This window comes from Erpetoichthys calabaricus, chromosome 7 (assembly GCF_900747795.2).
Source record: "Erpetoichthys calabaricus chromosome 7, fErpCal1.3, whole genome shotgun sequence".
Classification (NCBI taxonomy): Eukaryota; Metazoa; Chordata; class Cladistia; order Polypteriformes; family Polypteridae; genus Erpetoichthys; species Erpetoichthys calabaricus.
Genome location: NC_041400.2, coordinates 46246114 through 46264883, shown reverse-complemented (window position 1 = coordinate 46264883; position 18770 = coordinate 46246114). Strand labels below are relative to the sequence as shown.

General features: G+C 37.0%; 1 protein-coding gene across 2 annotated transcripts in view; it reads right to left on the bottom strand.

Annotated features, from left to right (window-relative positions):
• Positions 1–13795, bottom strand: part of ecpas (Ecm29 proteasome adaptor and scaffold) — a 148336-nt gene extending 134541 nt beyond the window's left edge. Inside the window, exons 1-3 of one of the 2 annotated variants that reach the window (XM_028804790.2) lie at positions 13668–13795; positions 2138–2268; positions 1716–1832 (exon numbers count right to left, since the gene is read on the bottom strand). In XM_028804790.2, the coding sequence (XP_028660623.2) occupies positions 1716–1832; positions 2138–2268; positions 13668–13686 (267 nt within the window). In that variant the 5' untranslated portion in view covers positions 13687–13795. Of the gene's footprint in view, positions 1–1715; positions 1833–2137; positions 2269–13354; positions 13520–13667 lie in introns of those variants that run through there. The other variant, XM_028804789.2, reaches the window with a different exon arrangement.
• Positions 13796–18770: the final 4975 nt, after the last annotated feature.

The window sequence follows — 18770 nt, the reverse complement described above, 5'->3', positions numbered from 1 at the left end:
AAAAGGAGCTGGCTGGCACATAGTTAATTGAAATCTAAATTCAGACAGGAAGCACTGCTTGCAGGCTAACTTGTACTTTATCCTCAATTAAAGGTTGTTATGATCAGAAACTGATGTAGTACTGTGTTATGCAGTACGTCTCATTATGCCAAATGCAAACAGTAAGGCTAGGGGAATTTCACATAGAAGAAACATTGGCATAATCACTTACAGTCACTGACCTGGGTTCTACAAAATCTATATATAAAATTCTTTTCGCGTTTGAAACGGAAATGACATAGGACCACGCGATATAGAAATTACGTATTATGTATGACCACGCGCTATGGAAATTACGTAAAAGTGGTAAACACAAACACGCCAATCTATCCCATACAAGTGTGCCCCGCGTCACTCTCTCCCAGCCCTCCTCTCTAGACTCCAGTGCCGACCCGTCCGCTGCCATGCGCGTTCTCACAGAGAAAACTGCCACATTGTAACTTTTTTTTTAATTCACAGTACTTGATAGTAGAAGAGATGAACAGAACAGCTTTGCATCTTTCTACCTTTTAACTGCGCCGAGTTGTAAACAATGTGAAGACGAGACCGCCTTCAGGGGCGAGGGGTCATAAGAACAAAGTGGACACTGGGATGCGCGGAATGTCGGGCTTTTCCTCTGGGTCAACAGCTTCGCAGTTTTGGGCAGTGTTCTCTCTTCTCGCACTGTTTGTCACACTTCATGTGCCCCGTCGGCTCCTGGGATAGTGGAAATCTTTGCGAATAAGTGTAATCGGCGCTATTGAAGCAGGACTCTCTTGGTAAATTGCGGTGCACGGCTACTTACTGTCCCTTAAGATGAATTCAGGTCACTAAAACCCCGCAACGTTCAAGGTTGCTTTTGTGATCGAGTTCTTTTAATAAGATGGAGGGTTTACATCTAAAAAGACGTACCGACCTCATCATGTTAAGTATTGGACTTGGGAATTGTTTGGACCTTCTGCCCGTTAAGCACGGAAAGGCAGCGTCCACATTTCTCAGAATAATTTTTCTCTTAAATCACAGGCACATAGTGCAAGGTTATCAAGCAGGTACTTTGCCCGAAACCACTACAGTAGTACTCAATGTATCTTTACTTCTTAAATTCTTTTACTTCTTATATCTTCTTCAAATTCTTTCATCAAAATGTTTTACTACTTAATAATTAATATTTATATAATTTCTATGTCATTGTAAATGTTCTTTATTTGTTAAAAATAACATTGGTAATTAACAAACTTATTTTATAAATACTACATTTTAGTTTTTTTCCCTTACACTCAGTGAGCGAAGCCACTGGGTAATCATCTAGTATGTAATACAATTCGTAATCTCTCAGTCATTGGGCCACTGTGACCCTTTACATGTTCATCAAAAGGAAAACTTACATTAAATGTAATACATGTTACCATGTAATGATATATAAATGGTTGTTAAGCAAATACCTTTATAGAATGCAGTTTAAGAAATCTGCATTCCCTATATAATACATTTAACACTTTACAAAGAAAAAAAAAAAAAAAAGTCTTGACTTTTTTTTGTTAACTCCAATATAAGATATTTAATTCAAGGAATTAACACTGACACATTAAACACCACAAAATGTAACACTGAAAGACTAAAAAAATATATTTACTTATGCTTATATGTCAAAAATATTAAATATTATATACTAAAAAGTATTGTGTACTCTTACTTACAGTGACAAATGAGGCTGCTGCTGGATCTTGATACTGTACTAGTAATGTCTCCACTGGTAACTGGATTTTAGGGCGGCTCTTAATGCGCTTATTTATGTGAACCAGCAGTTCCATAACCTATTATTGAAAAAGGCATTAAATACATACAGTATTTTCCCTTTAGTAACTTGCTCAGAAATTGCATTTCTATTTCAGAGTATATAAAAGTAGTATGAGCATATTAAACAAAATATAATAGCATATTTACTCTGACAAATGGGATTCTTTTATTTAACAAACATTCACTTCTATGCCTCTATGTAAACTTTATAATAAGAGTAAAACACTTCACACTGAAAACTAAAAATATTAATCATGAACAGAGATTCCAAAAATACAATAATCTAAATGATTAAAGGTAGAAATAGCAGGCAAATTGTAACCTTTTTCCGCACACCCTCTTGTGTACTAGAGAGTTTAAGGAGCACTGGAGGCAGAAACTTGGAAATTATGTCCTGTAGCTGTTCATCTGTTTCTGCATGGCCCAGTCGCAGGAAAACACGTTCCAGTTGGTCTGATGAAAAGAATTACATATATATATATATATATATAAACTTTTTATACATATATACATATAAACTTAAATAAATATTTTTACATACAGTATATATACTAAATATTACAAATATGGTATTTACATACAGTATATATACTAAATATTACAAATATGGTACAAAGACAGAAAAAGTATAACACTACCATGCTCACAGACTGGATGCAAATTTCCTCTTTTTTTAAGTAAAATCAAAATGCTAGTGAATGAACACTACAAATTCACTCTAACAACATCCTCTTCCAAATTAACTTTCACCCATAATTTTCAGTGTCTTACAAAACATACACTTACATATCGGAAGAACTGCAAAGAGAATTCTTACTATTGAGTAAATAAACAAGGAAAACAATAACACAAGCTAAACAAGAACAAAATAAAAGTAGTACTTTATTCTGAAATCCCTCTCTTAGCAAGGGGTGACAAGGAACTAAAACCGATATTCACCTTAAACATGTCTGAAAGTATGTTAAAGAATGTTTGATGACATCTATTCCGGTACTGGCGCACCTGATGACGTCACTTCTGGTTCTGGGGCCTTTGATGATGTCACTTCTGGTCATGGCACACAAAGTCGCCATCTTCATTACTCAACATCAGTTCTGTTTTGGACTCTGACTTGTGAACATCTCAAAAATTTACCTATTTACAACCTGGGCATATTATATGGGTGGCTGCCCCAAACCTTTTTTGATGTCTTTTTGTCGTTCTTGTGACAGTGGCGTAGTCGACAGGATGCTTAAAGCCCAAAAGAAACCGGGACAACACTGAGGTATAACCAGGTGGGAGAGTACCGGGGCTGAGTTTCCAAGTGGGGGGTTCGTCCCGTGGTCCAGAAAGACCCGGTGCAGGCTCCGCTCCCAATTCACTTAACCGGGCTAGTAACAAAACAAAGGGAGTGTGCAGAAGAGACACACAGGACTGGGCTGGTTCCTATGGGGGGAGCAAAGGGGGCTTACTATGCTCTCTTGGAGGAGAGAGTGGTTCCCCCCACTGGGCTCAAGATCCCAGCCAAATGTGGAGTATCCCCAGTCCAGCAGGTGGAAAAATTAAAAAACTGGAAGTCCGACCCAGGAGCAAGCCTTTGCTCTCTGGGAAAAAGTGGCAATATGGCTAAGGCCATTCAAATTTACCACATCCCAGATCGTACAACAAGTAGCACGTTTTTTTTTGATAAAGAATATTCCTGAATATTTCACCCAGCCGGTCTGGGGAGAATTTTGGAACATGGAAGAGCTTATAAAGCTCATCGTAACATCTAAGACAGCCTCACAATCTGGGTGAGCAGAACGGACCTTTATTACAAACTGGAGCCTGTTCCGAAGTCTCTGGACCTATGGACGCGCAACTTACTCGGGAATGAGGAGGAATGCAGGTGTAGAGAGAGAGAGAGAGAGAGAGAGAGAGAAGGGTTATGTGCATTTATAAACCCCCTGACAATATCACATATGGAAGTAGTAATTGTAAACGGGTTTAGAATTGAAGCACTCTTTGATTCCAGTAGCAACATTTCCATTGTTGAATTAATGAGGAGGTTTGCCGTTTTTTCATCTCTTCTCCAGAGTGTCAATTGTGGCAGATTCCTAGGAGAGACAGAGCTCCTCTTGTTCCCCTTCCCTTGATTGATGTCCCCTATGAAAGAATTGGGGCTGATATAGTAGGAACCCTAGAACCTTCATCCCAAGAACATAAATACTTGTATATATTAGTTCTCGTGGACTATGCTACTTGATACCCAGAGGCTGTTCCTTTGCTCTCAGCCATCTCTAAAACTATGGCATGGGAATTGGTAGGGCTCTGTTCAAGAGTCGGATCCCTAAAGAAGTCCTTACAGACCAAAGGACACCTTTTATCTCGGAGACGTTCAAGGAGACGCCCAAGTTATTTAAAATAAAGCAGTTAAAGACTGTATCATCCTCAAACCAACGGTCTAGTCATGAGGTTTAATCAGACTCTCAAACAGATGCTTCGCAAGGTGGTCAGTGGGGATGGGAAAAACTGGGATCAGCTCCTCCCCCACATCCTCTTTGCCTATCGGAAAGTCCCACAAGCCTCTACAGGGTTCTCACCTTTTGAATTATTATACCCCGGGGCATATTAGATATTTTGAAAGAAGGATGTGAAGGAGAGGCTCTTCCCTCTACCAATATATTAGAGTATATCACGCAGTTACGCAATATATTTGGAAAAATTCAACCCATTCTAAAAAGTCACAAGGTAGAGGCGCAAGCAGCACAGGCCCATTATCCTGTACGTCCCGGAGGGGGTTATAGTTTGAGAGCGCCCCTATTGTCTTCCTGAGGCAAAGAAAGCAGAAGTGGAGCTTGAAGTCAAGTGCATGCTAGAACTAGGAGTTATAGAGGAGAGTCATAGCCTGACGGAAGTTGATGGTTTTGCAATGACTTCTGTTGACTTAATCAAGTCTCCCAATTCGTTGCTTATCCAATGCCTCGAGTGAATGACCTCCTTGAGATGCTTGGACAGGAAAGTTATTTGACCACGCTTGACATGACGAAAGGGTACTGGCAGGTTCCTTTAACAGACTCTGCTATGGTCAAGACCGTGTTTAGCACCCCTAGTGGACACTGGCAGTATTGTGTCCTTCCATTTGGGTTACAAGGGGCTCCTGCGACTTTCCACTATCTGGTGGGTAAAGTGCTCTGCCCTCATAATGCATAAAGTGCTGCCTACTTGGATGACATAGTCATTTATTCCAGCACATGGAAGGAACACCTACTGCAGGTCCGAGGGGTATTGCAGACACTGTGTGAAGCTGGGCTTCGAATCAATCCAAAAAAAATGTTTTTTTGGGTTAAAAGACGCTAAATATGTAGGCTACCTGGTGGATCGAGGTACCATAAAGCCACAGTGGTCAAAAGTAGATACCATACTGAAATGGCCCCATCCTCGTACTAAGCAGTTAAGTCCAAGCATTTCTCGGTTTAGCCGGTTTGTACCTCGGTTTTCTGAGAGAGCGGCACCCTCGAGTGATTTAACAAAGAAGAGGGCCCCTAACTTTGTGGTATGGACTGATAAGACAGGCCCCAACATCAGCACTAGTGTTGAAAGCACCTAACTTTTCGCTTCCTTTTACTCTACAGACAGATGCTTCGGACATAGGCCTGGGAGCCGTGCTGAGCCAAAGCATCGATGGTGTTGAACACCCCGTAAAGTTCCTGTGCTGGAAACTGTTGGATCAAGAGACCAGGTATGCGGCGGTGGAAAGGGAAGCCCTTGCGATTAAATGGCCGATTACACAGTTGAGGTACTACCTCTTGGGTCGTGAGTTTACTCTTGTTACAGATCATGCACCCTTAAAGTGGATGGCCCTACACAAGGAGTCGAATCCAAGGGTCACCAGGTGGTATCTTGACCTTCAACCATATGTTTTCACTTGTTCCTCGTAAGGGCTCTCTCCATGCCAACGCCGATGCTCTCTCCCGATTCCAGGACCGCTCGAATCGATTGGTCTGGGCTGAGGGGTGGGACTTGTCACACACGTGCAATTGGGAAACAGCTATAGGTCTTGAATAATAGTAATTCCATGCAAAAACCAGGGGGTGGCGAGGTGCACGGACTTTCCTTCTCAATTGCATCTCACTTGGGGTCAGAGGCAACACTGTCTATGTAATTTTCCCCAACTCAGTGAACCGATCTAAACCAGGACCCTTAAGAAGACTCCCCAGTAGCCACACATCCTGTGCATTGAATTTGATGAGAGGAGGAGCATTTCCTAAGTGTAATCAGGTAAGGATCGTCTATCCATGCCCCATTTTTCACACTCTGCATTGGCTGCTTTCATTGCTGGGTGCTAACACCCATAACTCTGCAGCATCTGATTTCTTTTAATTCCATTTCTACTCTCTTTATAATCAGAATTTTATTTTCTTCAGATATTGCATTATGATTTTGTGAAATGCTAGACAAATTCAATTTATTACTTTATAAGAAAAAAAAAAATTCCACACACATGAAATAAGTGAGTACTTGTACTCAATAACTTAATTCTATGGTATGCACGATACCAACAACTGACATCAACTGTTCCATGTAGGGAGGCTGTACAATGACTAACACAGCACTCTAGCTGCACATGTGCCATAACGTGTTTTATGCTAACATCCTTATCAGAACATTCTTTAACCATGCAATTACGCATGCTATTACTGCATAATGTATATTTTCTACTACACCAACAATCTCAGCCATGAAAATTTAGGGCAACAAACTAACTTACAATCATAAATCACTTACAGTACATACGTGATTTAACTATGGATAGATCCCCTTGTGAAAAGCATATTACATGATTTATCCTTGATTTAAAGCTATAGGTAAACTCTTCATAATTCATACTTTAATAAATCAGGGGAATGAAGTATAAAGGCTTTACAAACTTCTGTGTTACAGCATACTGTAGTAAAAGAATTTGCAAGCAATGCCAAGAAAGATGTATTTCAATAATTATTAAATTCAGCTGCACTCTAACATGTGTGTCAAATCATTTTTTTAAGGTCTGCCAAGTATAAGGAATTTGAAAGATAATAAGAAAAATATAAACAATTTTTGGGCCCAAATCTGTGTATTCTGACCAGTACCAATTTTGAAATTGGTCCAAAATTAGCTTCTGTGTCCAGAATACCAACTACTGAAATGATAGATCACAACACATTGTGAGGAGAATCTTGAGCGAAAGAGCTTAGACTGAGAGAAACTATATGCATTGTATAACTGGGGATGAAACCCGGTAACATTATTTAAACTTGAGAGTCTAAACAACAGTTCAAATAATTGAAACAGGATGATTCTCCAACACCAAAGAAATTCTCAGTCCAAATCACTACCAGTAAGATTAAATACCTTAAATATTTCAGATAACTGGTCAATAACACTCTGATTTGCTTTGGTGTTTGTTGCAGAAAGTCAGGCAAAAGAAGCAAGGAAACTCGACCGTTTCCCTTTTCCATTTCATAAGAATGTTGCCGCTCAAACTGTATGGGTTGCAAAGGACACTCTGTGAAACTGCGGATTTGAACAGACTCCCCTCGTATATCGTTCAACAGAACTGGCCATGTATGAAAACCTCCAGTGCTCCAGCTTGAAGGTCTGCATAAATGGGATGCACTATCCCTATAATAAAAGCCTCAAGTCTACTATAGACAATTGGTTTGCAGAAGGCAAAAAATGTACATGAATGTCAGACAAAAGCCTCATGAACTGTGGCTCATTCATATGAATCGTGCTGAAAATAAAACATATGGTTTTACTGACCCTTCTCTTCACAGGTCAAGTGCAAAACTTTTCTTCACATATTCATTTTTCTGACAGTAATATACACTAAGTGGCCACATGATTGGGTACAGCTACCAAAAAACTGAGCAGAATCATAATGAATTTGATAGTCAAATTTAAAATACATTGACAATATTGATTTAATTTGGAGAGGGAAAAAAAAGACCGGGAATGGTGATTATTTGTTGTTCTTTTAAAATTGATATGCTTGAGTGACTCTGGCACCAATCTGAAAATTACCTTGACTTAGTTCTGAGCGGTATACCGGTTCATACCGAAAACTGTTTTTTATTTTTTTATGATATGGATTTTTCTTATACCGCAACACCGGTTTAAATTGCCTAAACGACGTTCGGAACGTGGCGCAGCGGGAAACTGTTCAAGTGGGGACCTTTTTCACTGCTACACCGCTAAACACAGATTTGTTGCACGGGGGCTCTTTTTCACTGCTACACCACTAAATAGGTAGTGGTGGTGTAGGTATTGCGCGGTGAAAATGGACAGGGAACATTCCGAAACTGAAGCCGGCGATAAAGTTGAACATGATGACACAGAAGAACTTTTGCCGAGAAAAAGGAGTCGCGTCCGTTGCCTGGAGATACTTTAGTTTTAAAAGGTCAGATGTGTAAATACTGTTTCTATACTACTGGATAATACTGCAAGCCAAGTTGTACTTGTTTTATTTGTTTTCAATACAGTGTAATGTACCTGGGTACTGTGTAATAGTGTGACGGCATGTTGACTTTATTCTCGACATTTCCACTTTAATCTTGACGCTTATGACGAGAATAAAGTCGACATGTTGACTTTATTCTCGCCGTTTATGTCAAGATTAAAGTCGACATGTTGACTAATTTGTCATTAAAGTAGAACATCGTAAACTAAACATCGTAAAATGAATATTTACTTTACTAGATTTTCTCAAACCCCATCATAAGTTATGTTGCACATTAAATGCTTTGTGTTAAGTGTTCTCCGAGATTCTTAAACTGACTTCTTCTTGCACTAAGAGGCGGCGCCGGCAGCGATCGCCGCACAGAATACATTCACTTCATGATCTTCCTGCTCTTTGAACATTTAGAATGCCAAGATAAATAATTAATATAATTTTCATGGTGAAATGCATTAAAGCATGCATTAATCATATGGGGGCACGGTGGTGTGGAGGTTGCACTGCTGCCTTGCAGCAAAGGTGTCTTGGGTGTACCCTGCCTTGCATTTGCATGTTTTTCTGGTGGGTTTACTTGGCGTGCTTCAGTTTCCTTTCAAAGTCATGTAGGATGTGTGGTTTTGGTATGCTATATTGACCCTGCTAGTGTATATTTTGCTTGTATTCATCCTGCGATGTGCTGGCGACTTGTTCAGAGATGGGCACAACTCTGAATGGATGGCATAATTAAACATGTATAACGAAGATATTTTTAAAATTCTGAACACTCCGTGGGCTAAGTTTATAACTAGTTTTAATTTCACAAAGACGTTTATCGTGTGGTGATTGGTTATGTGGTGAAAGAAAAAGGAAGGATAGGAACTGGGGTTTTGGTACGTCAAATAGAGACAGCATGCATGCAATAAAGAAAGCCCGCTCAGAAGAACATGCATTGAATTCTGTGTTCGTGTCTCCGACCACCAGATCACAAACCCAAAATTTACACAATATTTAAGTTAAACCTGTGCGATAGCCATTCATACATCCAGTTTTTTGGAGCCTCGTCACACCTGCCATAAAGTTCTCTACACTGAACATACACCTGGGGACCCCTTACTGCGAGGGAGCAGCACTACCGCCTCACTACCGTGCATGTGTAATACCTGCTTTAATGCATTTCATCATGAAAATGATATCAAGTATTTATCTTAGCATTCTAAATTTTCAGAAAGCAGGAATATCATGAAGTGAATGGATTCTGTGCGGTGATTGCTGTCTCCTCTTAGTGCAGAGGAAGTCAGTTTAAGAAGCATAGTGATTAACAACTGGGTCGGGGAACACTTAACACAAAGCATTTAATGTGCTGCATTAACTTATGACGGGGTTTGAGAAAATCTAGTAAATTAAACAATGATTTTAGGAAGAAGTTTAGTTTACGACATTCTACTTTAATTATGAAGTAAACTATGATAATAAAGTGGAAGTGTCGACTTTAATCTCAACATAAACGGCGAGAATAAAGTGGAAATGTCGACTTTAATCTCGACATAAATGGCGAGAATCAAGTGGTAATGTTGACTTTATTCTCGACATATAGTTTGTCTTTTTCTTCCCTGTGTCCCGTTTTTTTTTTCTTCACCGTGGCCCTAATATGATTCCGTAGGGCTATACCACAAATAGCATTATAAATGCAAGTTGCAGGTTTATTATTTATGCATATAGCTTAGCTTGAAGCACGGTCCATATTAAAGCAGTTTGCCTAAATAATGGTTCAGTTGGTAAAGATGTCATCACCAAGTTGCACTTGTTTTATTTTATTTTAATTTGGTGAATACTGTGTAATGCACCTGGGCTTGAAGTCTTGAAGTAATAGTGCAACTATCAGTAATAATACTATTATTTATTTTATTGTTATTATTTATTAGTTTAAATATTATGCAGTTTAATGATGATAAAGTTGTTTAAAAAGTCACTTTAACGTGTCAGTAGACAGAGATTGTTAACATTAACAGAAAGTGTAGTTGGTTTACAAAAAATATTTACTATTTATTCCTTTTCTAAGACATATTCAGTGCAATACAACTTTTGACAAGCACTTCTGGATATTTTACTAAGTCTAAATGCCTCTTTGTATGGTTGAAAATATGTCGTCAAAATTATAGTTTAAGTTTTTGCAAAATGTGTTCAATAAAAAGGTTCTATATTTTGACTGCATCTGTCATGCAATGTGATACCTTCTCCATTAGTGCCACCCCCTTGAAAACTATCACTTTATGGGGCAATGCAAACCTGTATTAATACTTGTGTGCACATTAAAATGTGTTTTTTGTACAATGTACAATACTCTTGACAGTGGAATAGGTTATTCTTAGCCAGTAATTGCAGTGGAAAATGAGGTTAACATCCACTCATGCATGGGGAAAAAAATACCGTTGAATACTGTGAAACCGGGATAATTTACAAAAAAAAAACGTGATATAGAATTTTGGTCATACAGCCCACCCCTACCTTGACTGCTACAACACAAGGCTGTTAAAGTCTATCTCAGTCCAGAAATAAGACTTGGTTAGTAACATTATGGTGTACATAGGAGTATTTCATCATGCCTTATAAATTGTTTTGACAATCCTAATTTTTCCAAAAACTAAAACAACTAGTCACAATGTCATCTTCTCGTTTCTAAAACTTATTTCATCATTCATGTTAACTGTAATCCAAGTGACGGGAGTGCACAGAAATGGAGACAAACAATACAATTGCATATTTTTGAGTCTCAACTGTACTGTACCATAATGACTTTACATGCCATGCAAAAAATAACATAAATACAATAGTTCTAACATAGTAAGTTACAAAGTTGTAAATCTCAATTATATTAACATATTTAAAACTTTGAGATAGCAAAAAAGTTCACAACTACTGTTAACATTTAAATTACTTAAAACATAGCGTATTTTAAGTACAGAAATGCTGTTAACAATATTTAAATTACTGAAAACTCTGCTTATTTTAAGTTTGTTTATCAAGTTAGAAAATATATGCATGCAGTAATATTCTGAATTGTTTGGGAACTTACTTATCCGATTTGAAAGCTGGAACCTTGTCAGTTATTCAGTTTGTTTAATCAAAGAGACTGATAACACTCTTTTTCCCTTTTTTTAAATATCGTGCTGTTATTAGTACACACACGCATAAGCACCTCTGTTTCATTCACTCATACTGACTACTGTAGATCTACTTTGCAGACAGCAGCAGCTATCTCACATGTAAAAGAGGAAAATACAGTACTGTTGACAATATAAACAAGTTGAAATAAACTCTCTTAAACCAAATCTTAAACAGTAAACTAATATGTAATTGAAACTGTACAGAAGGTTTCTGTATCCTTTTAAGGATAGGCAAAACATGCAAGAGAGAGAGCTGCTTAAGGCAGGATACATTATAGTATTCTTTCATCCATCAATTTTCTAAATCCACTTACCAGGGCAGAGACACAAGCAACAGGTGCAGGCAGGAACAGACCCTGCAAAGGGCACCAGCCCATCTGTGAGGGACACACACACTGGCCAATTTAGAATTACCAAGTCACCTAACCTGCATGTCTTTGCACTCTGAAGGGAACGGTAGCAAACACATATGGACACCACACCATAAACACCCAGGGTACAAACCCCAGACTTCAAGGCAGCAGCACTACTAATGCACCTCCATGCGATGCTTTTGTTGATTTTTAACATATCTGCATTAGTTATGACTTTACAAAAATATGAGGAACAAAGATATACCCTTTATTTGGGGCTTATTTTAGTAATAGTGTATCTGTTAGAGGGCTAGGTGCCCAGTCACATCTTTACAAACTGCTGATGTGTGTGACACATTGGTTAGCACTACTCCTTGACTGTAAATTCAAGCCCTGTCATCTTCATTGTGGCGTTTTTCTGTTCAATAAGCTCAGTACCTTTCTGCATTATCATCAAATCATGTTTGTTTGCTTGCTTAAACTTCAAATTGACATGATGTGAACAAAAATGGTAAAGTGGCTTTGGGTGCCCTATAATAGCCAAATCTCTGGGATCACGTCCTGTTTTGTCTATAATGCTATGGTATAGACTGCAGTTTCACAGCCTGAAATGGAAAAATCAGGTTGCAAAATAGGATGGATATTTTCAGAGATGTGTCACAATAGGCTACATGTGCAAACTGACTGACTAGAACTGAAGCCAGCCCTGTTTAATGACAAAAAAATGCTTTGAAAAAAAATCTGTAGCATAAAGGCCAATACTATTGAAACCAAACGGGATGGATTCAGCACAAAGGCATCAAGTAAAAAAAAAAAACATAACTAGGGAGTAGTTTCTGCGTGGTTAATAGCAAACAAATCTTTTGTTTAAGAAGTGTCACTTCAATTCGAGGCCTGGCGTGGTATCCACACACGGGCCACATTCACTGCAACGCCTCACCTGAAGATTATTTGGATCAAAGACCTCGCATTTAAAGTGACAGGAATGAAACTTTAGACCTACGACTGTATACAACATATAAAAATTACATTATAAATGCTGCCAACTATTCACAAATGCATTGAAGTACACGCCTATGACATGGCAATTACAGACAGCTGCTTACGATGGCATCTCCACTAACTATTTATAGATGTGCGATATACCTACTTCCGGTAAGTTATTAACGTGCCTGTCATTTATCATTATTAAAATAATATTCAATCTCGATCGATCGATCGGTCAGACAGGTCTGATACAGCGCATAAAATAACGTTGCGTATAGTCGCTCTGGTTATATGAAAGAAAAGTATTGTGGCTAGTAAAGGAATGATTATGCCTGTCCTGGCGGAGCAAGTGAGTCTTTTTATTTATTGCAATCCTGAATCTTAGACGGTAGTTTCGTTTTCTCAGCATGACTGTGCACAGGGCCTTAGGTTTTTTTTTCCTGTATGCTGCACGGCAAACGTAAACCGGCAACTCCCATTAAGGGTATACATACAAACTCGCAATACACGTATACTTTATGTTGAATATACGACATATAAAAATCACGTGGCATAATCCTTCGGCAATTCTTTCAGCCTTCTTTGCACTTGCAACTTACTGAGCTCATCCTGCGCAGCCATGTTTGCAATCCAGCGGGGGATAGTCCAGCTCCGAGCGGCCCCTGGCTGTCGCTAGCTTTGGCTCGCTCGCTCTCCCGCCCCCTATCTCTCCCTCTCTTCTTAACTCATTTTTCGATATACTCAAAATAAGCTCAAACTTAAAGCTATACTGTAGAATATATTGTATGAAACAGCACCACTTACAGTCCAAAAGGGGGAGCAGACACTCCCACAGAAAATATTTCTACAATATACTAAACATCATACACATACTTCTAATTACACAGATCATATAAGTTTAAAAATACTAGCCTGTCTCATTGACTTCCATTGCCGCTTTAATTTAGTCCCAATACTCGTTGTTCATGCAGCTCAGACGCTACTGCTTCCTCCTTTGCTTGAGAGTAGGGAAACGCTGGGCGGGGCTGCGTGATGCACAATCGATTTGCGCGCCCCTCCTATGGATAGGGTGATTTGGTTTATTAGAAGCAGAAGTTACTTGCGTGTGCCGTACTCTATCTATCTATCTATGTGGAAGTTATAGTATGTGGTACTTGATCTATCAATCTATCTATATGGAAGTTATTAGTTTGTGGTACTTACCTATTTATCCATCTATCAATCTATCTATTACTATGCCCTTAAAATCTATCAAAAATATCTATCACAATATTCTGCTTTAGTTAATTTAAGAATTTTTTTTGTAGTAAACTGCAGGGCAGTTGGCAATATGGCAAGCCAATTTATCATTTAGAGATATCTTTAAAACATTTAAATATATCTTGAAAACATTTAAAGATATCTCTAAATCTTTTAAAGATATCTTTAAATGCAATTAAGATATCTGTAAATCCTTTAAAGATATCTTTATGAAATGGTATTAAAGATGTCTTTAATTTGGCTTGCCATAAAAGGAAGCTATATTCCAATGGAATGAGGCAGACAGGAAACAGATTCAGTCACTGTCAGCAGTATACTCAAAGATTTAAAATGAAAACTTTTGAGATGTAAGGAGTTCTGGCAAGGGACCATTTCTAAAAATGGGCATACCTTCTGGGTCGGCTTGGGCAAGGCCAAATTAAGAGACTTCCATAGGCCACCAGGATGTCAAAACTGAAAAGGTGACTTCTCAAGGCACCCTCACTAGCATGTATGTCAGTAATAAATCAGGTATAGGAACTTAAGCAGAAAAAAATCCAAAACTTTACATCGGGTCAACTTAATTAATTTTAATTCCATATAAATGGATGTTTGGTTGATGGAGTCAAAAATTAATTATTGAGGTAAGTTCAGATTCTTATTCTATGATGTTCAAAATGTTGAGAAAGTTGATTTTAGGATGGTGACTGTACGTATGAATCTGTGTGTGTCTGTGTCTTAAAATTACAATTTTTGTCAGAAAATTATATAGGTTTTTTTGCATTGTGTAGAGTTCCTGGATGAGTACATCATAGCAAAGATAAAATCTTTTCAGAAAAACACGTTTTCTAGATGTCTGCCCTAAATGGAAATATCTATGTATACATGACAACTTTAGAAAACTTGGGGCTTGTTTTGTTTTGGACATGCTGTGTCTCTCGGTATGTCAGAAAACACTGGCCTATCCTCTTTAAACAAGCTGCATTGTGCTTGTCTTGTTACAAACTCCAGGCTTATTATTTATAATTCAGTTTGGTTCAGTTCTTTTTTCCATGTCCGACCCATATCCAATGATAACTGCCATAGAAATTATTTAATTTAATTAGCATTTTTGCAGTTTGCTCCATTTAATCATGGGGCCAGGCCAATTGATTTGCAAAACTCAGGCATGAGTATGTTTTAATTTATTTAAATATACATGTATGCACATATACAAGCAAACGCTCACACATAAACACTCAAAGAAATGTGTAAGTGAAGACAGCTGAAAGCTTGTTTGCCCTCCCAGAGCACATGCCAGATGATGAAGATTTAATAATAATATTTAATTATTTAATTAATAATAATAATAATTATTATTATTATTATTGTTGTTTTTTACATGGATTTTATGGTTTTTACTTTTGTTTATTTAACATTTACTGTTTCATCTTATAGGATTTAGTATTTTGTCATTGTTTTTAACTTTGAGATTTTTTAGTTTTCAATTGTTGTTAAATGATTTCTGGTTCTGACTGTTCTTATTGTCATTAAAGCTGGTCATAGTTAATTTAGGATTTTCTTTAAGCTTATTATTTTCCACCCTTTCAGATCTTAAGATCTTTGTCCTTGTATTGTTCTCTTGTAGATTATTTCTTGTAATTTATAACTGAAAGATCCAATTCTCTTGTTTTTTTAGTTTTGTTTATGAAATAATTTGCTACACATTTATATTAATGAATTTAATTGATTTTTATGTCCTTTTTAATGGTTATAGTCTTCCCTTGATGCAATTTCCTAATAATTTTTTCATCCATCCATCCATCCATTTTCCAACCCGCTGAATCCGAACACAGGGTCACGGGGGTCTGCTGGAGCCAATAATATTTTCATTCAGACCAGTATTAAAATCTCCCTTTATTAACTTAGCTTCAGAAAAAAATTGTGTCAGTAAATTATTAATATCTTGTTCAAATGTTTTCTGTAATTAAAGAAAACTGCAATTACATTTCATTTGTTTCATAGAACATCTCACAAATAAATAGTTCATTTTAATAAAGTTAGCTACCAAAAACACCTGTTGTCTTTTATTACATATTATATCTTACTGTTCAATATTCTAACTTTACAGTTACTTTTTTGTCTCTCCTCTTTTAGATCATCACTTCTGTGATATGACAGACAAAAATTCCCACTGATTACTTTGATTTCTCTGAAAATTAATGTTTGGCTAATGTGCACAAGCTACTGAATTGAAAGTACGTTTAGGTTTTTTACAGTATAGAAAAATGGTTTTCCTTTTAGGAGTGTTCCTAATACTTAAAAACAATAATCAAGAAAAAAATACATCATTAAATTTGGTTAATTTAAATTAAGCATATTGCAAGTTATTACTATTATTAAAAAACATTAGAAAGGAACAAACTATAATTAAAATATATTTGCTGTTATATTACTTTCAATGGTTAAGTTAACTAATTATTATAAAATCTTTCTCATGTTTAGAGTTCATCAAGGTTTTTCTGTTGCTACACTATATACATTTGGCTTGGGACAAAATATACTGTATGTGTGTATGTGTCTCTAAATATATATATAGATAGAGATCTGGGGCACCCTCAAGCAAACCCTATGTAGTATAAGACAAAATAATTTATTTGAATTTAATGCGTGAGGCAAGAAACATTCTTCCATGCACAAGTCTATCATCAAACAGAAAAAAATATTGCAGTGGTGCCAGTTACAAAAGTGGTGAGGCAGAACTAGTGGGTCAAGAACCAGAAGTGGTATCATTTGCCCTCAACTTGTTGTTTTCCAAATCTGCGATAAGCATTTTAAGGCAGCACCAACCCATGGTTCAGGGTGAAATTTCAATTCGACAAGACTTGAAATTGTGTCAGGCATGTGTGTGTAACAATATATACTGTATATATAAAATAGAAAATATATAAATAGACCATGAAATAACAATAAACCAGTACTTACTTGTTTCTGCTTTTGAAACTTACCTGATTTTTTTTAATATAGGTTAAATCTTCCGCAACTTTGCAGTCTGGATTTGCATTTTCTGTTTTAATAACTTTCTGCTCTATTTGTTGGAGAAGAGGGACTCTTGTTTGTTTGTGGTTTATTATCAATGGTCACACATTTAATAATGGTGAATTCTTTCGGAAGATAAAATGCTGTTTATGTACAGTATGCTGTACTCTACACGCCATTGTCATCAAACAAATATCTGGTGGTTTAGTACCTACTTAATATATTGTACCAGTTAGGAAAATACTTAAAGGCTGAGCTGTTACTGTGATTTGCATCCTTACAAGATAATCTTACATTCTGCCATCCATACATTAGACAATATTTAATATACAGAATACAGTATACTTTCCAAATACTTTGTATTGTGACCTTCTAAGTCTCATACATCTATAATACATTTACAACCTATGAACAAGTATGCTGTCATAATCAAAATCTTTCATTAACATATTGTTTCTATTACATTCAAGTCAGAGAACTTGCATAAAGAAACCAGACAAATTGTCAAACATTTTTAATTACAGCTATTGTTTTGTTCTTTGACTACAAAATTAAGAAAGCCAAACCTGTCTAGACCAGGGGTCCCCAACTCCAGTATGTTATTGCACAATGAGAGCAGCAACAAGCCATTGAATTAATGAACGGGTTTAATTAACAGCAAGAATCAACGCCTAATTAAGCAACTGGTTGGAGTGAAATTGGTTGGAGTTTCAGGCCCTGACTTGCTTGGTCTTCTGTTGGCTCACTCCCTTCACATTTCATTACTGTTTGGGTGCCATTTAAGGAAAGAAATGAAGCACTTCAGAGGAAATTCTGGGGATCAAATCTTAAAAAAACAAGACAATTAAAATTAATTCAAAAGAAGTAAATTATCAGCAAAAACAGTGTACTAATTAAGAAAAGGGTTAGAATGAAAATCTGTAGCCACTGGGGCTCTCCAGGATTGGAGTTGGGGACCCCTGGTCCAGACAATCTGAGAAAAAGCTGAGAACATGACATTTTAAATAGATTTCCTTCTTTAATCTGGGTGAAACATTGTCTTATTCAGCACAGGACTGAGTAAGGTAAGAAGATATCTGAATATAGTTATTTAAGGGGAGTCATAAAATTATATTTGCCTTACAGTACTAATATGCAAATAAAGTATTGCAGTAAAACACTGAAGTTAGTAAAATGAAACAGAATGATAACAAGAAAATGCAAATTATGTTCCTTTTTATCATGTATATATTTTTACCATTATTACAGTGATGCCAGTGTTTTGTGTCTTTACAATTGTTATGCCTGGAAATCCCAAAGTATGGCTATCCCAAAGCACTTCCAAAAATGCCCACTAGAGAGGGAAATCCCATCAAAAACCTTGGTTAGATACAAAAAGTGTAAATGTAGAACTGTTATAAAATAAACAATATTTTCTTCACAAAAAAATACTCTTCAAAAACAGTGATTCTCCATGGAGCACAAAGGCAATAAGAGTTTCCCAAAACAATAAGGCTATCCAATGCAACCAAAAAACAGGGATAGAAAACCAAGCAGACAATTAAGAAAAGTAACAGTAACTGAAGTTTTTTAAACACAAACATGGTATATGTTGTAGCAGATATAGCGCTTGTCCACCTCTCGAACCCTCAGGTACCACTCTTGTGACCAGGTGAAAGTACAATAACTATTTATTTTTCTATTGTACAGTGCACAAAGCACTCCACACACCACACTCATATATTCAATAAACTCTTCACAATAACCAACCAATCCTCC